Source organism: Pseudorca crassidens, chromosome 3 (assembly GCF_039906515.1).
Source record: "Pseudorca crassidens isolate mPseCra1 chromosome 3, mPseCra1.hap1, whole genome shotgun sequence".
NCBI lineage: Eukaryota > Metazoa > Chordata > Mammalia > Artiodactyla > Delphinidae > Pseudorca > Pseudorca crassidens.
The window spans coordinates 76,458,197-76,478,611 of record NC_090298.1 but is presented as its reverse complement, the minus strand read 5'-3'; the positions used below and the strand labels follow the sequence as shown (position 1 = coordinate 76,478,611).

The 20,415-nt window shown below is 35.6% G+C and overlaps 1 protein-coding gene across 15 annotated transcripts in view; it reads left to right on the top strand.

Moving 5' to 3' along the window:
- The window catches only part of MCTP1 (multiple C2 and transmembrane domain containing 1), a 541,379-nt gene that overhangs the window by 363,661 nt on the left and 157,303 nt on the right, over window positions 1-20,415 (top strand). For 13 of the 15 annotated variants that reach the window (XR_010942040.1, XR_010942041.1, XR_010942042.1 and 10 more), the window contains 5 exons: window positions 9,877-9,979; window positions 11,744-11,846; window positions 12,176-12,277; window positions 12,658-12,732; window positions 14,958-15,077. Coding sequence is in view for 12 of the 15 variants with exons in the window: in XM_067731247.1 (XP_067587348.1) it covers window positions 9,877-9,979; window positions 11,744-11,846; window positions 12,176-12,277; window positions 12,658-12,732; window positions 14,958-15,077 (503 nt within the window). In the remaining 3 variants the exon portion in view is untranslated. Of the gene's footprint in view, window positions 1-9,876; window positions 9,980-11,743; window positions 11,847-12,175; window positions 12,278-12,657; window positions 12,733-14,957; window positions 15,084-20,415 lie in introns of those variants that run through there. The other 2 variants (XM_067731244.1, XM_067731251.1) reach the window with 2 other exon arrangements.

Below are 20,415 nucleotides of genomic sequence, written 5' to 3'. Positions count from 1 at the left end.
TGAGATGGTTTTCTAAAGGTAGATCACAGGCCAGAGTGTTTGAGTTACGAGAGCCGCTCCAGAGATTTCTTTTAGAAAAACAGTCACCACTGACAGCACATTTCAGTGACACAGAATGGGTCGCAAAACTTGCTTACTTGTGTGACATATTCAACCTGCTCAGCGAACTCAATCTGTCACTTCAGGGGAGAATGACAACTGTGTTCAAGTCGGCAGATAAAGTGGCTGCATTCAAAGCCAAACTAGAATTATGGGGTCGATGAGTGAACATTGGGATTTTTGACATGTTTCAAATATTAGCAGAGATTTTGAAAGAGTCTGAGCCAGGGCCTTCTTTCTTCCAGCTGGTGCATGATCACCTATGTCAGAACTTTCTGAGAGTTTGAGCATTACTTTCAAAAGAGTTTGAGCATTACTTTCAAAAGAGTTTGAGCATTACTTCCCAGCCACGAAAAACCCCTGACCTGGAAAGGAATGGACCCTCGACCCATTTGTGGATAAGTCAGATGAATTGACTTTGTCCATGCTAGAAGAGGATCAACTACTTGAGGTCACAAATGATGGTGCCCTTAAAAGTATGTTTGAGACAACTTCAGATCTCCATACGTTCTGGATTAAAGTCAAGGCGGAATATCCTGAGACTGCCACAAAAGCACTGAAAAGCCTGCTTTTATTTCCAATATCCTATGTTTGTGAAGTAGGGTTTTCTGCAGTAACAGCCACCAAAATGAGATTATGGAGTAGACTGGACATAAGCAGCACACTTCAGGTGTCACTGTCTCCCATCACCCCCAGATGGGACCATCTAGTTGCAGGAAAACAAGCTCACAGCTCCCACTGATTCTGCATTGTGGTGAGTTGTATAATTATTACATTATATGTTACAATAATAGAAATAAAGTGCACAATAAATATAATGTGCTTGAGTCTTCCCAAAACCATCCACCCTGCCATCCCATCCATGGAAAAATTGTCTTTCACCAAACCAGTCCCTGGTGCCAAAAAGGTTGGGGACCGCTGCTCTAGGAGTTTTATGATTTTCAGTCTTACAGTTAGGTCTTTAATCCATTTTGAGTTTATTATTGGATATGAGGTGTGAGGAAATGTTCTAATCTCATTGTTTTACATGTAGCTGCCAGTTTTCCCAGTACTCTTCAAGACTGTTTTTTCTCCATTGTATATCCTTGCCGCCTTTTTTCATAGATTAATTGACCACAAGTAGGTGGGTTTATTTCTGGGCTGTCTATTCTGTTCCATTGATCTCTGTCTGTTTTTGTGCCAGTGCCATACTGTTTTGATTACTGTAGCTTTGTAGTATAGTCTGAAGTCAGGGAGCATAATTCCTCCAGCTCTTTTCTTCTTTCTCAAGAGTGTTTTGTCTATTCAGAGTCTTTTGTCTTTCAACTCAAATTTTAAAATTATTTATTCTGGTTCTGTGAAAAATATCTTTAGTATTTTGACAGGGATTGCATTGAATCTGTACATTGCCTTAGATAGTATGGTCATTTTAACAATATTAATTCTTCCGACCCAAGAACACAGTGTATCTTTACACGCTCTCATTTTTAATTTCTAAAATGATAAATTTTGATAGATATAACCCACACACACAAAAACTGTTTGAGATCCTCAGCAATTTTTAAGAGTTCCTGAAACCAAAATGTTTAAGAACTGTTGCTGTAGGGAAATGATTCTCAATTGCGAGAGGGCAGTATTGCCCCCTTGGGTGCTTTAGAAATCTGTAGGGGAATTAAGTTGCCACATGGTTGGGGAATACTATTTATGTTGGGAGTTGAGGGGCGGGGATACTAATTGTCTTAAAAAGCATTAGACAATCATAAAGAGTGAAAACTGTCCCATGTCCTGCATGAATAAATATAGACACTAATATAGCTTTAAAATCTGTTTCATGATTATGAGTCTAGATTACATCCTGAAATACGTATTATTTACTCAGGTCTTGTTGATGGCTGTCACTTTACACAGTAAACACCAAAGACCTTAGGATTGCTTCCAAGGCACTTCATGACCTGGTTCCTTGTTACTTCTCTGACATGTTCTCTTCTTCCTGTTGCTCGCTGTGTCCTATTATCAGGTTCCTGGAGCACACCAGGCTTTTGCTGTAGCTCCTCCCTCTACCTGGAGCACTTTTCTCCCAATATCCAGTTAACTACTCCTTCACTTCATTCAGTTCTTTGCTCAGACCTCCCTTCACAATGAGGTCTACTCCAACCACCCTAATTAATTGTATAAACTGTGCCCCTCCCCCACACTCTTCAAACCCCTTATCCTGCTGTAGTTTTTCTGTTTTCCATTAACATATATCACTCTCTAACATACAATATAATCTGCTTATTAATTATGTTCAATATTTATTCTCTTTCCTCCCTCGCCACTGCAAGCAAACTCCAGGAGAGCAGAGACCTTTCCTTTTATTTTGTTTGTTTGTTCATATGGCCTAACACGTAGTACGTACTCAATAAATATTTGTTGAATAAATCAACATATGACTTTATTGTACATACCCAACTTTCTATTTATTCCTCTGTATAATAGCATTAAATTAAATATTGAAATCACTTATGGGTTGGTTTTATTGTATTTCAGAATAGTGAGGAGGGCATTACAAAATCTACAATATGAGGAAAATGTTTTATACCTAGTGGGCTGAGACCCACAACGCTAGAGGGTCCATTTTTATGCCACAATGAAACCTGCTTCATGACTTAGTGAGAAAAGAGAAGCCCTATTATTACTTAGTCCCAGAGCCAGACCCAGTGGGAACTTAGTGAAGAATGTCAGTTAATGTAATTCTACTAATCAGATGTTTAAAATATGTTGAGGTCAGTCGATGAAAAAGGCTAAGGTCAAAGCCTCATCTCCAGTGATAAGGGGAGGATTGGAAGATGTCTCCAATGTAGGTTGCTCTTTATTTTGGTGGACCCCAATGGGATTCCCTCAACTATAACATTGTTATGTGTTATGATTGAAATTCCAGTTTGTAGAAAGATGGCAACCTTGATTATAATTTTTTTAAAGGTTAAATTATAACCATTTCAAACTGTGGCAACTGAGGAAATTAAACCAAAGAGTTTAATTTGTGCAAGGTAGCCCCAAAATAAAAGGCCCCTGTGGGTATGAATTGCTTTCAGTGCTACTGAAAGCCTCTGTGTTTTCAGAGACATGGCAACAAAGAGGTGGTCACTGGGTCCCCACACACTCACCCATTTTTATAACACATCACAACCAGCAAAGTGTGCCACTTGTCAGCAGCAAAATGACCTTGGACAAAGCCCACCACTGATGGATCAGAATTAACTTTCTATTTGGGGAGCAAGAATATCATTCAGTATCTCTTGAGTGACTTTAATACTCAAACCAGTAGTTTGCACAAACTGAAGTTATCCACTTGCCCACAATACAGGTAGCAAGCGAACAGGGGTGGTGCTGACTTTCCCACAATTCTTTGTAAATATGTCAGTGTGGTGACCTCAGAGAACAAGGGCTAAGAGTGAGAGAGAATTAGCCAGTCAGTGCACCCTGTTTAATCCTCACTGCGATTTGAAGTTTGCCATTCGACATGCCCATTGAAGACATTTCTGATGTTTATTTTTATGGTTATAGGAATGTCTTTTCACCGCAAGGAGAACTGAAGTAATAGAGTAGATGCTTTAAGATCTGTTATAAGTTTATGTTTATGAGTTAAGGTAAAAGAGTCTCGTTCTAATTTTAATTCCCTTGGGAGATTTTTTTCCCTATAAAAATCCATAGCAAAAAAGGTAGCTCTTAGTATTTAACTAGATTATGGATAAATGCATCAGTCCTAACATAATATTTGTAAGTATCTATTTTATAATTGTTATATAACATAGATTTAGGTTTTGTGTTACAGAGACCCTATTAAAGGGATAAACAAGTAGATGTAAGCTAAATAGTCCTTATCACAAATTCTTAAAGTCCTTCACTTCTAAAATTGCCGGTGATAGAGATGTGTAATTAGCATAGATCACCAGCATCATCTCCACTGGGAAAAAGTCTTCATTTTCTTTTCCTCTTCCTGTTCTAGACTTAGAGAATGATATGCTTCCTTTCATTGCTCCCATTGCACTCTTTACTTACCTTTATTACAGCGCTTACAACCCTGCATTATAATTGTGTATTTACATGTCTATCCTGCCCACTAAATTGTGTGTGCCTTGAGAGCTGGACTAAATCTTATCATAATTATAACTCTGGGGTGAGACAAGCAGACACGGAATAAGTAATGAATGCTTCAAAATGTATTCCTATTTCTCTCTAGAAATTATCGACATGGAAAGTGGCCATGTTCTCAAGGAAAGCTAAGATTCTCTTCTAGCTGTCATGGCAGGTAACACAATCAACCCCCCTGCCCCCGTCCTCACCCAGCACTGCTTCAATTTCTATCTTGCATCCAAACCAAAATCTCCAGTTTCTTGCACTGGAAAGGAGAGGGATAGGCACTTTTTAGCCAAAATGGCAAAAGTTAAGGAAGAATGCTTTAGTCTTCTGACAAGAATGAGTAAGAGGGAAACGAGATTATAGAATCTTTGTTCCCATGCATTTCTACTCTTTATTTTAGATAGACAAAAATGATCAGAAACAAAATACACTTCGACTTTGGATGCTGCTTTCATTCCTTGCACTTCTAGCCTGACAGGACCGAATAAAATGATAACAGGGGCCGGCTTTGCATCACTCTCTAGAACTTTGCAGAGTACAGTGCACTTTATAGACATCAACACTGCATCCTGTAGTCAACTCCACTCCTCCAGTACTCTCAGCAAGCAACGCAGCATATCACAGGGTCTAACTGGAATGATAAAAGGAGGAAAAGAAGGAATAATTAAGGAGATACTTAATGGTTAGGTCCATCATTGGTATTTCTGTGATTGTTTTTGTTTGTTTAGGTGGCACATAATCAAGACTGCAAAATTTAGGAACTGAAAAGCCAGTCATTTAAAGCATCATTTAGCAAACCAGATAAACACATTAACTATGTGTAGCCGCTTCTTTAAAATAAAAGTCTAGTGTGTGCTTTCTAGTAGTAAGTTTATAGTATTTGATATTGTCTGTTTACTGTTATTTTGGCTGAAATTGCTGTTAATTTTTAATTGCCCTTTAATGCCTTGAACGGCAGGAGGATTCTTTTCAAATTAGTCAAAAAGAACATAGTGTGCAAAGAACTAATGTTGGCATCCACACTGATAACTGTAAAAACATAACTTTTTAGAAGGAAAAGATGAAAATGGGAGTTAAAAATAAAATTGCCTTTCTCTCCTTACCTAAATTTTCCTCTGCTGGATTCTAGAAATATCTAGTCAGAGCATTTTGTTGAATGCTTCTTGACCTTGCAAAAAAAGACTGACTTGGCTAAGCTCAGTAAATTGTTTTCCATTCCCAAATAATAATATGAGGCACAATAGATTGTTCAATAATGACATCTGCAAATTCTGTTGGTTCTACCTTCAAAATATATCCAGAATCGAACCACTCCACGTCACCTGGGTTATTGTAATATCCTCCCAACTCTTCTCCCTGTCTCCTCCATTGCCCTCTCTCTACCTTATTCTCCAAATAGCAGCCGTCAGATCCTGTCACACCTCAACCCAAATCCCTCCAAAAACTTGCCCTAGCACTTCAAGTGAAAGCTAAATCCTACAGAGGCCTGCCACCCTCCCTGTACCTCTCTAACTATGCCATCTAATACTCACCCCCCACCCCCAATCCATTCCTCCAGACACACTAACTTTCTGGATATTCCTAGAAACACCAGGCACAGTCACTTCTCTGAGCAACAGTCACTCCCTGGCCTCTTGCATTTCTTTGCCCATATGTCACTTTCTCACTGAGACCTTCTCTGGCAGCCCTTTTAAAAATTACTCATATATACCAGCACTCCTTATCTCCTCACTGACATTCCCAACTTAATTTTTCTCCATAGTACTTATCACCTTCTAAAATACTATAAAATGTTCTTATTCATTGTCTTTCTTCTTCCTCAATGCAAACTCCATAAGTTCAGGGTTTTTAAAAATTGTTTTATGTCTGTCTCCCCAGCATATAGAATGTGCCTGGTACGCAGTAAACAGTAAATATTTGTTGAATGAATGTATCTATAGACAAGGCATTACCCAGCTCTTTCCTTGGGTGTGGCCCACTAAATACTGAGGTAGGCACAGTTATTGGGAAAGGTCTTGCCTAGTGGCTTACATTTAAATATTATTTAATTAAAGGGAGCATGGACAACAGGGGTAGAGCAAGGGCTCTGAAGATCAGATAGACCTGGGTTTGAATAATAGCTTCACTACAACCTGTGTGACCTGGTGAGTTATATAATCTGCCAGCTTCAGTTTCCTCTCTGTAAAATAGAAATAGTAAAAGCATCTTTCTCATAAAGTAGTCATAAAATTTTTTGAAAACATAATGTTGGGCTTATAATAAAATCTCAGAAAATATTTACAATTATGACAATAATAAGTATTGTAATTGCGCTTATTATTGCTACTATTATTGCCCTTATTATTGCTATTATTTATTGAGGTCCTTGCTAGTGTGCCAGACATTCTGCTACTTGTATTCTAACTATTATATCTGCAAGGGACCATTACAGTCACTGCTGAATGTGTGAGGAAACAGGTCCAGGGTCCTAGAGTGAGTATTCAACCCCAGATTGCTCAGCCTCCAAAGTTTAGGCTTTTGCTTTGAACTTTAATGCCTTGCCCAGAACTCTGGAAGTACATGGAATATTTGAGGAATCAAAAGGTGTGATACAGCTCAAGTAAAGGACTTTAAGGACCTTGAGATTGGAGATGAAAGACTATATTCTATACCATATGATGTGGATTTTAACCTATGGGCTCTGAGAAGACATCAAAGATGTGTTAAACTTGAGAAGAAGATGTGTTAAACTTGAGAAGAAGTTTTCAAAAAAATGAAAATGACAGCATTTACATGGATTGGGTCATGTCACTGACCACAGTCAGCCTTTTATATGACTGTAAGCAGGTTAAGAATAATAGATTTCAGATTGGAGAAAATCGGCTTGAATTAAAGCCATGTTAAATAGCAGTTTGATCTACCTCAGGCAAAAGGCTCTTTTTTTTTAACGTAAGCACCATTACATTCTGCATAATGTCTAACATGGTCTCTTAAAAATTATATTGGTTACCCATTCCAAGTTATAATATAGGTTCTGATAAGAGAATATCTTTGCCAGTGATGGTATGCCGCTGGAATTTAGAATAGCAAAATGACTGAGAAGTGGCTCTAGAAGGCTCTACACTGTTTTTGGTGTGGAAATGCCTCTAGTTCTTTAACATCTTTCTTCTAGTAGAGGAGAGTAACTGAGAGATTAAGTAATGTGATGATAGATGGCTGATACTGGTTTTCCCTAGGAATGGTCTTCAGAAATAATCAATTAAATAGTAAGAAAATATGGATTGCCACTACCTCATGGGCATAGAGTTTGATAAATGTATCAGTTTCTTAACAAGATATGAAAAATGTTAAACATTAAGCACAGATTTTGTTTCTTTCTGATCCTTTAGCCAACCACTGACTCTAGATCTTCTACTGTCAGTAAATTAAAAATACAGCAATAAAGGTGATGATTTGGGAGACTTTCCATGGGGTTGGTTGAAAGAACTGTATTCAGTCTTACACAACTGAATATACTTCCTGTGGGGAGAAAAGTCAAGTAAAGATTTTCATCCTCTGTTTGTAGAAGTTTAAGGTAAATTTTTTCACCATAGATTTCGGTCTCTGGAGCGTGTTCTTGTGTTTTGTTATTGAAGCAGTGGTACCGTTTTGACTGAATCTGTTACACATTGTTGGTCATTTGAGGGAAAGTAAAACCAAGTCAGTTGAAATAGAATAGTAATTGAAGTAAAGCAAGTGAAAATGAGGGAACAAAAATACTGAAAAGTGCTATCTTTTTGTAGTTACTTTTTACTGATTAACGTGAATGTACGTGTATATAAGAAAAGTTAAAATGAGGTCCAAGCAAGAGTATGAGAGTTACACTTGTCTTTTAAGTAAATGTTTCCAAAGCTTATCATTTCATCTAAAGTGAAAGTAAAATACTCTTTTGACATGAATTCTATCATAAATGTGGCTTTAATCTTCCCTATGTTTGTTATATGTAGATATATTTTATCTCTCCAAACCTTTTATAAACTATTTGAGGTTGGAATTTATGTGCTCTGTTCTTTTGTTTATACCATAGTACCCAGCACAAAGCTAGATGTGGAGAGAAGATGCTTAATATGAGCCTTCAGAATAACTAAGCTTTTGAAAACTAATCTATTTTTCATGCTTGTACCTGAATTCTTTGGGAGAAAATAAAGTTGTTGATGTGGCAAATAAAACCTATTACGCCGTGTTTTAATGAACAAAAATTTTTTTGAATACCATCTTTCGTGGCATGTGTTGTAAATGAGAGTGGTAACAGGTAGGGCAAGAGGACTGAAGAAGGTGGGGAAAAATACAGATCCTAAACCAGAGGTAAAATTTTCACCCGACCTTAAAGAGTTTCAGTTCTCTATTCTTTATTGAAAATTATTCCCAAGACCAAAAACTGAAAAGACTGCCATAATGTTAAATTACGCAATTATCCTGGGCTATAGGAGGCCACTGAACTAACACACACATATTAAATCTCTTTTTTAATGTAAAATTAATAAATTAAATTAAAGGTGAATCACAGTTTGTACAGCTCATTTTCAAAATTACAATATGGAAAGTAAATACACTGCTGTGTGGGAATACATAGCTTATCTGTCACTGATAGCTAATGAATTCTTTCCTATTAAAATTTAATTGAAAATCTTCAGTGATATTTAAGCTTTCACAGAAGTGTAAACTACTGTGACTACAATTCACAATGCATTTAAAACAATTATTCTTTATCATTAAAGTTAATAATATGCACATTAACCTCTTATGTAGTCTAAATCAATATTGTAGTTTAAAAGATATGACCTCTGGACAGCTTTCTCTAAATATTGATTTCATTGTCATTTGTATAAGGTATCAAACAAATTACATGCTGCACTAATATCATTAATGCTGCCCCCATAGAGCCAATGACTTTATGGGTTCTTACAATACAGGACATGACATTACAAAAATATTGAGGACATCACAAGATATAATTACCGAATGGATGAGGTTTGACTATGGCTGAGTAGAGTGGCTCTGAATATATGATAACTTCCAAATCCTTCACTCTCCGTGGACAGAAAAAATACTGCTCTTTAACATGCAGATTGGTTACTGAGGTTAAGTTTCAAATGGCAGAATTTTTTTCTGCCTCAGAGGATCTAATTTACCTTTTTGTGATGCCATAGATATTTCAGAAGAGAATCTAGTCAGATAAAAAGGTTGTAATTCTGCAATATAACAGTTTTCCCAAAATAAACTTGTTTAGGAATTTCTATTACAAGTTCCTAGTGAGTCAGATGAGCTGGAAAATACATGCATTAAAGTAAAGGGGCTGAACCTTTCAAAGGTCATTGAATTAAATAAAATCTGATTTAGGGATGGACATGTATCACGTTTCCCCTCATAACCAGCAGTTATAGTAGTATTTTTGTAAAAAAAATTGCAAATTAAAATAGCAGCCATGTAATTTGCTCTCTTTTACTTTTTTCAAGTTCTAAATTGCTCTGAATCACAATTGTTAGCATCACCCAGTTACATCTAACTCTATTTTGATGTTACTTTTTAATTTTTAAAGTTTTACTTTACTTTTTGTTTTCTATAAAACTTTTTAGAAAAGAGATGTGGTCACGGTCACGACACTGTGAACTGTGGATGCAATTTGTACTAAAAATGTTCCCTCCGTATCTCTTGTAGGTAAAAGTGACCCGTTTTGTGTGGTTGAACTGAACAATGATAGGCTGCTAACACACACTGTCTACAAAAATCTCAATCCTGAGTGGAACAAAGTCTTCACATTGTAAGTAGTCATTCTTTGATCTCATTTCGAAACTGCTGCTAAATGATATTTATTTTTGAAATTTTTGTGCGTTTATTCTTAACTGATTAACAACTCAATGAATCTGGCCTGCCTTTGCCAGCAACAATGAATTGCATAATTGCATTACCTTCCTGATAGTGAAACCTGGGGAAAGGGTATGCCATTTTTCTTTGTTTTCACAGATATTTTTTTGAAACTATGCATTTTATATATGATTTGATGAAGGATTTTGCTCCCATTAACTGAATTGCCGTACTGCTTCTTCCTTTTATACTTTCTATTGAAATTCTCCCCAATTGCACTGACACCAAGGAGGACAAAGCTCTATTTGTTCCATTGCTCAAATCAGCAAACAATCCAGTCTCGGATTCGGCAGATGTTTTAGTTTTGGTTTGTTGCGTTTTAGCACAATAAGAATATTAAGTACTGTCCTATGTACCAGAAAACACTTTGAGTTAATTTTCTTTTTGTTTTAAAAAGTTTGTAAATCTTTTCGATCATGCACTGTAAAAGCTGCCGATGCTACACTATAGTATCTCCTACGTCCGTGGTTTTTTTTTTTTTTTTTTTTAAGCTGGGCTTTAGAAATGAACTCTGAACAAAGGAAAACTCTCCAAACAGAAGTACTTCTTAAGTTTTCTAACATAGTTTTATTTTATTTTCGTATATGAGAAACTGTTTTATTTTCGTATATGAGAAACTGCTAAATTCCTCATTAATTTCTTATAATGTCCTTGCTTAAGAGCCAGTAACTAATCAGATTTAATTATCTGACCAATTTATCTTTAAGGAATTTCACATTTTTATAAGAGATGAAAGCCTGATCAGGAGACTTGCACTCCTAAGAAGGTTGTGGAGAGTGTTTTTCTCTGGAATGCATAATTGAATGAATAGGTTTGATAATTATCAAAGCCATTAATTGATTGTGCTCTGATAAAGCCTTTTCTCACATGTGGTTGCAGTCTTTCAGTAATGAATATATTCATTTTTTGTTTTCTCTTAATTCATGTTTTCTTGGTAAACAGTTTGATCAAAGAATAAATGCTGTCAACAATTGGGGCTTATTTTTCTAGAAACAAAATATGAAGAGCTTGCATACTTGTTTATTAACATATGTTGTCTTTGGAACATAATGGAACACTACTTAATTTCTAAATCCTAGGGTGGTACAATAGCTATCAATGTTACATTTTCTTCATTCTATACTCTGTGTTGGTTAATTTTTACTATAAACCAAACAGAAATAAGTCAGAGTTTTGGTGAGAGCTATAAAGATAAAGGAGATATTCTATTATGATAAAAAAGAAAAATTATATAAACTATACTGTGACACTTGCTGAAATCAAACCTGGTAGTGCTTCATGTGGGAGTAACAAGAAGATGGGAATTATTGTAATAATAAGAATAGGACAAGTCTAAAAAAAAAATAAGTGCCACTTATTGATTTTTTTTACAATAACTTATTCTTTGCCCATCCAGATGGAAATTATATTTTATTGAAAAATTATAACTTAAAGTTACAATTGTATTCAAAGTTCCAGATAATAGAACCATCATGTCTACTAAGGTGCATTGTGGGAAATTCTGTCAGATACCAAGCTACCTTATGTATATGTATGCAAATGGTATACATAAAACATATATATACCAAATCAGCTGGAGCTATCTAAATTTTCGAAAGCATTTGTGTTCTCGTTCCCCACTGATGAAGTCTTTTTTTCTTTACATATATTTATTATACAGCAACATTAAAGATATCCATTCAGTTCTTGAAGTGACAGTTTATGATGAAGATCGGGATCGAAGTGCTGACTTTCTGGGCAAAGTTGCTATACCATTGCTGTCCGTAAGTTTCATTCACCTGACACACTGCTCTGTGTTGCTTTTGCTCAAGGAAAAAAAAAAACCCTCAGCTCTATATCTGTCATTTCTCAACCAAGGTCTGTAATAACAACACTAAAAATTTTAACATACTCAATGCACGGCCATGTTGAATCCCATGATAGTTAATTTTTCCTGACAGACTTGATCCTGGTAATGAACAGGTACTTGTCAGAATTGCCACAGTTGTTTTGGGTTCTCTGTCAGTTTCAGCAGCTGGGGGTCAAAGGTCACTGAGGGAGTGTATTCAGTGGAGACCGCGAGACAGACGGCTGTCATGTCCTTTTCCCGCAGATTCAAAATGGTGAACAGAAAGCCTACGTCTTGAAAAACAAGCAGCTGACAGGGCCAACAAAGGGGGTCATCTATCTTGAAATAGATGTGATTTTTAATGCTGTAAGTCTTAACTTTGGCTTTTTTGTACTGCTAAAGAGTTCAGTTTCATGAAAGCTTTTGTTCCTGATTTGTAGAGAATTTCTGTCATTCCTCATTTTCTCTAAACCTTGATGTATCCTGGAGAATACGCTTCTGCCACTGCCTGGCACACCCACACTTTCTGTTATAGCTGGCGGCTGCCGCTGTGGCTGTGCTCTGGTCGCTGCCTGCCGGCGTCAGAAATGGAAGCGCATGCATGTGCAACTGTATACATTTATATTTTATGAGCACAGCAGCCAGGACTTTGAAACTTTCGAAATTATTGCAAATTGAACTGCGTGAAAAACTTGTAAACATTTGTACTATATTACTCCATAACAGACACATATGTTGATGTATAGGTGAAAGCCAGCTTACGAACATTAATACCCAAAGAACAGAAGTACATTGAAGAGGAAAACAGACTCTCTAAACAGGTAAAAAGCAAGGAAAGATTAATCCCTCTGGGAAGACTTGATTATATCTGTAAAACATCTATGTAAATTCAAATAAACTTTGGAGGTAAGGAGGGGGGAAGACTATGGAATTTTTGATCATCTACTGATGTGAAATGGCTCTTTCTTTTCTTCTTTCTTTTTCTCTTTTCCCTTCCTTTCCTTAAAAGATCAAACAAGGACAATACCAAACTAGTAAGTTGGATGGGGGTGGTCAGAAAGGAAAGGGGATACTGTAGGCTCTGCATAGAATGGATATGTGTTCATGCGTTAGCAGAAGAATGATCATTTTGAACATAAAATACAATTTGATTGCCATGGAATGTGTAAATGAGAACACCAAAAGCTGAGGTTCAAATATATGTCCAGACCACCCACAGGTATGATGCAGGTGTCTGTAAAGTGAGCCCAGTATAAAGTTCTTCCCTCTAATCCACGAGAGAGGGGGCTCTATCTTTTAAGGGAAGCCTTCCTCTTAATTAGATTTTAACTATGATCTTTTAGAAGTGAACTATTATTGGCATTTTTAGCTAAGAAAATAGAAAATCAGGAACCCTGATTTTTATATCATGAAGAAATTTTAAATTATGCTTGATATCTCGTAATTAGACTTGTAGTTTTAAATTCAATTTGATAACAAGTTAAGAAAAGAGTATTAAGCTACTCCTTTTAAAAATTGTTTACTTCCAAATAACACAGCTAAAATCAAATGTATTTGAGGTTATGAAGTTTACAGAACTCATTTGTGCATGTTAAAATCTTTAATAATTTCCTGTGCTATTAGAAGACCAAAAATATTTTGGTTTTAATCCAATCACTTCACCATAAACAGTGCAATCTTTAGTTGTTTAAAGACAATGCATGAGTTACAAATGTAATACCTATCTGAACAGAAATACAGATTACATATTTCCACAGTTATAGTTAAAAGTTATAAAAGTAGCACTTAAAGTAAGGTGATCAGGGGCCAAGAAAGAAACAAATAGAGACACTTTTTACTTTCCCTGAAAGAAATTTTAACTTGTTTAGACTGGTATGCATGTATGTGCATCTATATGTACACATATATACGTTATTTTTTCTATATGACCCCGGTTAACTTTACATAGCTCCTTTAAAATACCAGATGGGCCTTGAAGTGTACTTGGAAGTAGCAAAATATTAACCTGCAGACATATTACTCTAATTATTAACATAGCTGTATGTAATTTTTTGAACCTATATCTAGAGCACGGGCTGTTTTTCTTACAGCTGCAGTCATGCCTTAATTTAAAATTTTTAATTTAAATTATTTCAATTCTCATATACTTTTTTTTCTTGTTCAATATCTGTAGCTTTTCTATCTCTTTTTTTTTATTGAGGTGTAGTTGATGTACAGTATTATATGTTACAAGTGTACAGTATAGTGATTCCCAATTTTTAAAGGTTTGTTCCATTTGTCGTTCTTATAAAATATTGACTATATTCCTTGTGTAGTACGATATATCTTTGTAGCTTATTTTGTATATAATAGTTTGTCATATACCTTTTTAAGTAACAGATTTTGTAAAGTACTTGTCATACATTTTTCCCTAAATCCAAAATTATGAAAAAGTAATGAGAAAATGTGGGTGAAATTTATTGTGGGAAGGAGGGAGATAGAGAGACGAAGAGGGAAAAGAGAGAGAGAGAATGAGACTATGATAGTAAGAAAGGGAGAATCCTACTGAAATGGTGAAAAAAATGTTACTTTTCTATAATAAAGCAGTACTTGACAGGTTTTTCCCTAAGGCCCTAAATAAAACCATCCCCAGTTATCCATTTCACTTTGAAATATCTTGAAATTAAAGCATTTAAAGCATTTTAAAAGCACAGGACTTCAGAATTCTTAAATATATTTAAGGTTCCCAGTATTCTAAGTGGCAAAAAAATGTTTTTGAACTGTTGGAGCTTGTTTTTTTCTTTTGAATAGAGGTAGCCCAATTTGCATGATAGTATTATTTATGCAAATATATTTAACTAAGAAATTGCACTTATAACTTAGTTCTTTTCACCTTCTTAGAGATACTTCTTTTCTTCTAACTTGTGAGCCAAATTGCTTGGTATATTCTTACAACTTTATTAACTTTCTGAATCCATTTTAAATCACACTAAACTTGAAGAATTTTGTAGCATATCTGATGGGTTTTAGTCTTGCAAATTCTAATAATACTTTCATTTTCCTGTAGCTGCTACTAAGAAACTTTATCAGAATGAAGCGTTGTGTCATGGTGCTCGTAAATGCTGCATACTACATTAATAGTTGCTTTGACTGGGATTCACCCGCAAGGAGCCTCGCTGCTTTTGTGGTATGATCATACTGTATTACTTACATTATTATTCATTAAATTCAGTAATCATAGCTGCATGTTTCTGTGGCAATAGTTACAGTTATGTTGATGTGGCCATTTTAAACTTCTATTTTGAGACTTGACTGGGCAGATTTGCCGTGGGCAGGAACCTGATGGATTGTTCAGGGTCTGAGTCCAAGAATACATCCCCGCCTCAGATTTCCGGAATATAAGACATCTCAGCCAATGTATAATTTTCTCTGTGACAGTTAAAATGTAAAACTTTACATATTGCATAATTCCAAATCCCAGTAGCAGAGCCAAGAAAAGTCCTTAGCATTAAAAAATAATAATAATCTTGACCATCTTCATTTTAATTTTATTTGTCCTGTAGATATTCTTTCAAAATATGAAAATCTTGGGCAGTAGAATGCTAGTTGGTAATACTTTAATATGTGAATCAGTTGGAAGTGGATGTGACCTATTTAAGGCACATTTTATTATTTCTGAGATTTCCAGCTTTTAAAAACGCATGAGTGAGAGTTTGATAGATCCAAATAGTCCTCTGACAATGTTCATCTTGTAGCCTTTTACTTTGGTTATTTAAAAACTGCTGATGAGACCAACTTGCAAAGCTAGAAAATCTGAAAGAATACTTTCCTCTGAGCTTCAGCTGGGATTTTCTGCTCTCACATTATTTTTGCTTATTCAGGGTTTCGGTTTGAAGTTTAAGTGGAGTCGTTCTTTTGAAATCTTTTATTTTATTGTCATATTTGTTAGAATATGAGTACCTTATGCTTCCTTATAGTTACCGGTTTCTCAGAATATGACTTTATTATAAGGGGCTTACAAGAAGAGTTTTAATTATAGTAACAAATCAACATTTTAGTATTACCATTCAAATGAGTGTATGCACATCTGTTTAGTACTTTGAGCTCTGTCCTCCTCTCAGGCCTTGTATGGGACTTTCATTAATGTCTGAGCACATGGAACAAAGAGTGTATATGTCCCTTTGTGTTGTAAGTTACCAGAAAGTTAAGCAGCCTGCTTCCCATAGACATGTCGTTGTCTCCTTAAAGAAAGTGACTGTCATCATCATTAAGTTTTAGAAAAGAAAATCTGCCTCTTTCAATATTCTTGTATTTAGCTCTTTCACATAATAAATACATTGGAGTACTGTTAAACAAACTTTATTATTATTTTTCAGCATCATAGAGGCACTTTGATGTTAATGAGGAAAAAATGATATTGAGTTTCTGTGTGTATTTTATGCCATTATTTCCAGGTTCCAGGGGCCTTTTAGGAGACACAATAATATTCTACTGAAAATGTCATGCTGCCATCTTTGATTCACTCCTCCCAAAGTCATTCCTCACAGCTATATGTGAAATTTGAAAACAGAGAAACCTATATAATTATATCATTTGTTCAGGAACCTTCATTTTGAGCAATTTAGCATTACAATGTGTGTAAGTCTTCATAAACTTCATCTGGCTTCTAGAGGTCACTCATGTAAAATGAATTCAAGATGGCAGACTTTTTTTCACAATTTCTTTCTGATTGAAAAATAAACCAGGCAGTGAAACTCTGAGAAACTTAGCTACATGTACATGATGGTACTTGAGTAATTTCACTGGAAGGGAGTCAAAATTCACTGGGGAAGAAATGTACTATTCTCTCTCTTAGCTGGTGGTCAGTTTCTAACAGACTGGGTCCTACAAAACACAAGCTGAATGAAAGATGCTTTCAAAATAAGGGGGGTGGGGGAGGCCACAATAAAGGTAGGAAAAGGGACTCCTGACACTGATGGTGAAAAAAGAGACCAAAAACTACAATGTGAATGCACATTAACAGTACTTTTGAGAAGAAACAAAAATATTAATGGTTTTATTGAAAAAAATAAAAGAAGCACTGAATTACATTCCATTGAATGTTATTAAAACAATGAAAACAAAAGCCAGCTTCATTTATCTGGACCTGAACTAGGAGTTCCAGGAGAATGGGGACCCTGCCTTTTTCACCTGGGACTCTAGCATCACCTGCAGTGTATCTAGCGTTAGTAGGCTCCCAATATAAATGACTATCTAAATCGATAGACCAACCAATGATCCAGTCAGTCAGTCTGAAATTTTTTTCTTATGTGGAGAAACTTTCTTCAATGATACCATATAAATAAGGGTTTGCTCTAATAAAGCTAGCTATTAAATGATGATAGACATAGCTTAATGCTTTGTAGCCATTTTTCCTGTACCTTCCATTTGAATTTTAAACTATTTCATAATCCTCTCTCAGTCATCTATTTTAGTCTCAGATTAAATTCTGATATAAAAAGATCCTTATATAGTAATAATAACAACTAACATTTATTACATATCTATGTGCCAAAGAACTGTTTTTCAGGCACTAAAGCAGGAAAGTGCTTTTCATGCATTAATAAATTTAATATTCCCAACAACCTTATTATGAGGTAGATACTATTATTTTCCTGATATACAGAGGGAGAAGCTGAGGCCCAGACAAGTTAAGTACCTTGCCCCAAGCCACACGGATATTATTTCCTTTTCAAAAGAGCTTTTAAAATATGTACCTTGTAATCTTAATATCATAACGATTTGGGAAAAAAGAACTGTTGTAGGATTTTTATTCATCTTATAGATATTCAATGATGTATTTAAAAATGAAATGTTTCAAAGATCTTATTGCATAACCAGAGCCTTTTTTAGGCCAGTTTTTTGAAAAGAACTGCTTTCCATTAGGAGAAGCTATGAGCAGCACCCCATTGTTACAAACATATTGTTCCCATCATTCCCTGTTGATGGATCACGGGTCTATTATTATAATATTGGTTCCACTTGGCCCACTTTTTCATAAATGCAGCTGCCTCACATGGAGCACATGCATTTGTACCATTATGCCACTTGGTTTTAGGCCCAGATCAGTAAACTTTATGTTTAAGTGCCTTTTTTCTATTCCATTTTATTTTTCTTTTCTAATTTACTATCCAAAAATAAATGTAGAATAATGAAATTAAAATGGAAAAATAATAATTTTGTCCCTATGTCAGTTAAAATGGGGAGTATGTGAAATGCAGGGGGAGAGCTGCCCTGGCTTCTTTATGTGCTACCTGTGTGCTCTGTGGAAGGTTCAAAGCTGGCTTACAGTATTAGAAGAGGAAATCGGCCTGGAAGGTGATGGATGAAATATATTCATTCCCGGGAATGAATGTCCTTATTGTCGTGTGCTATGAATTAGGTTTCTAAATTTTACTATGAATATTGTATGCTTAAGAGCAAACACAGACGTCTGTGATGTGGAATGCACAACCGCTTGTCTTTGGGATTCATCTATTGTAGACGTGGAAGTGTCTCATAAATTGGGCCTAATTTTCATCAGGCTCTTGACTAGACATTTGTGTTCTTGTGGATGTCAGTGGGTGCAACATGGGAAAAAAAAAGTGTACATTCTCTCTTTCTTTTCAGTACTGTCATTTCTCACTGTAATGAGCACAAAAATAATTGGACAACCGGGCTATCAGTAAAAAGGACACACTTCAGTGTGCGTCAAAGAATTATTTTACAGGACAAACTTTAATCCTTAAATGGGATTGTAGATAATTTGTGGTACCATCTGTCCATTTGGAATTGTTTTAGCCTTTTCTGTCGTTATACAGTAAGTGCCGCTGTGTTTAACATTAACATTTGATATTTTACACATTTAATTTCTGTTCTGCTGTGTGGTCCTTAGGGAATGGAACGCTAGTGCTACATGAGAGAGACAAAGTATTGATCAGTTAACATTTCAGCTACATTTATGTATGTCGCAAAATTAATGAAAATGCCAGACAAAAATGTCAGAGTGCACAAAAAGGTAGAATTTAAATTTGGTAGTTTAATGAAAAGTTTAAGATGTGCATTATCAAAAATGTCCTCTTGCCTTTAAAGTACAGTTCCTAGCAGAATAACTAAAGGGAGACACATATTTTACTTAGAGGAACAATGAACATGAATTACGAAGGGATGTCAACTCCTCAAAGTACCTTGTGTTCCAAAACAGCATGTTTGAATGCTTAACTGTTACTCATAAAATACATGTGTTTCTGTTCCTATCTGGAGAGCTACTGGCTTCAGCCCTCCGGGCTGACCAGCCGATGAGGCAGGCTTCCTACCGAGATTCTCCCCCTAGGTTTTCCTTGGTATCCAGGCATTCCTTTTGTGTCAAAACTGAGAATTCCCTCTACAGCAATTCATTGAGGCCACTCTGGTTCATTACTCGTTCCTTTCTAGGTCGTTTTCAAATGCCTGGTTTTCCTTTGCTCCTAGATAATTTGAGCTCCACCTTCATTCAATCCCCATTTTAGTAAAGGATCACACTCTGGACAACAGCGACTCTCAGAAAAGCTGGGCCATTATGCAGGCAAAGAGAAAAAACAGTGATGATGTATGCAAAGAATGACATGAGACAGCTCTGTGTAGCCAAATGATTTAAAAAAAAAAAATGGAGGAAGCACAAGCAAAGGAGGAACTGAACTTGCAGAGGCGATGGGAATATAGTACAGTGATCTGAAGACAATAGGCTCCCAAGGAAACCTTATCAAGTACTTCCTGTGTAGAAAGCCTGCTGCTATTAAACAACATATGGATTTTTCTAAAAGTTATTACAAACAATAAGGACATTTTAAGTGACCTTCATGTTCAAGGACTAAAAAGGGAGCATCGCTTAAGAAGAAATGTTAATGTGAAAACAGACATGTCTATATCACCTGTAGTTTAGATTCAAGTCTTACTAGCCTTCATATCACTGAACAAAAGAGGGTGATTGTACCGGACATATGGAAGGTAATTTTAAATTTCAACAGAAATTTCTATTTTAAAGAGTGTGAGACATTAGTAATACCACACCAACAAGATTATGATTCAGGTTTCTAGCAATTTTCAAATGATTTTTACAGAAGCTTTTGTTGTTGTTGCTACCATATTTTTTTAGTGCCAGCAGAAAAAATTGGAAATGTTCTAGATGTAATTTTTGTTACTTTCCCCACAACAGCAAAATAGAAGGACCCCTGAAAACCAAAGAAACAAGTACTAAAGCAGAATGATCTATAACTGATGGTCCTATCCTTGTATTCTTGAATTTTCCTGGAATTATGTAAATCTAAACTTCCAAGACCTTTTGCCCACCCTTCTTTATAGATGCTTTCCTCTGACATAAGGACTTACTAAATTTATAAACAATACTTCCAATTTAATTTACACAAATTTTAAAGGTACGTTAAACATTTCCTTCACAAATGTGTAAGTGAGAAAAAAAGAAAGTCTATACAGAGTTTCATTGATTTAGAATATTGTATACCTCCTAG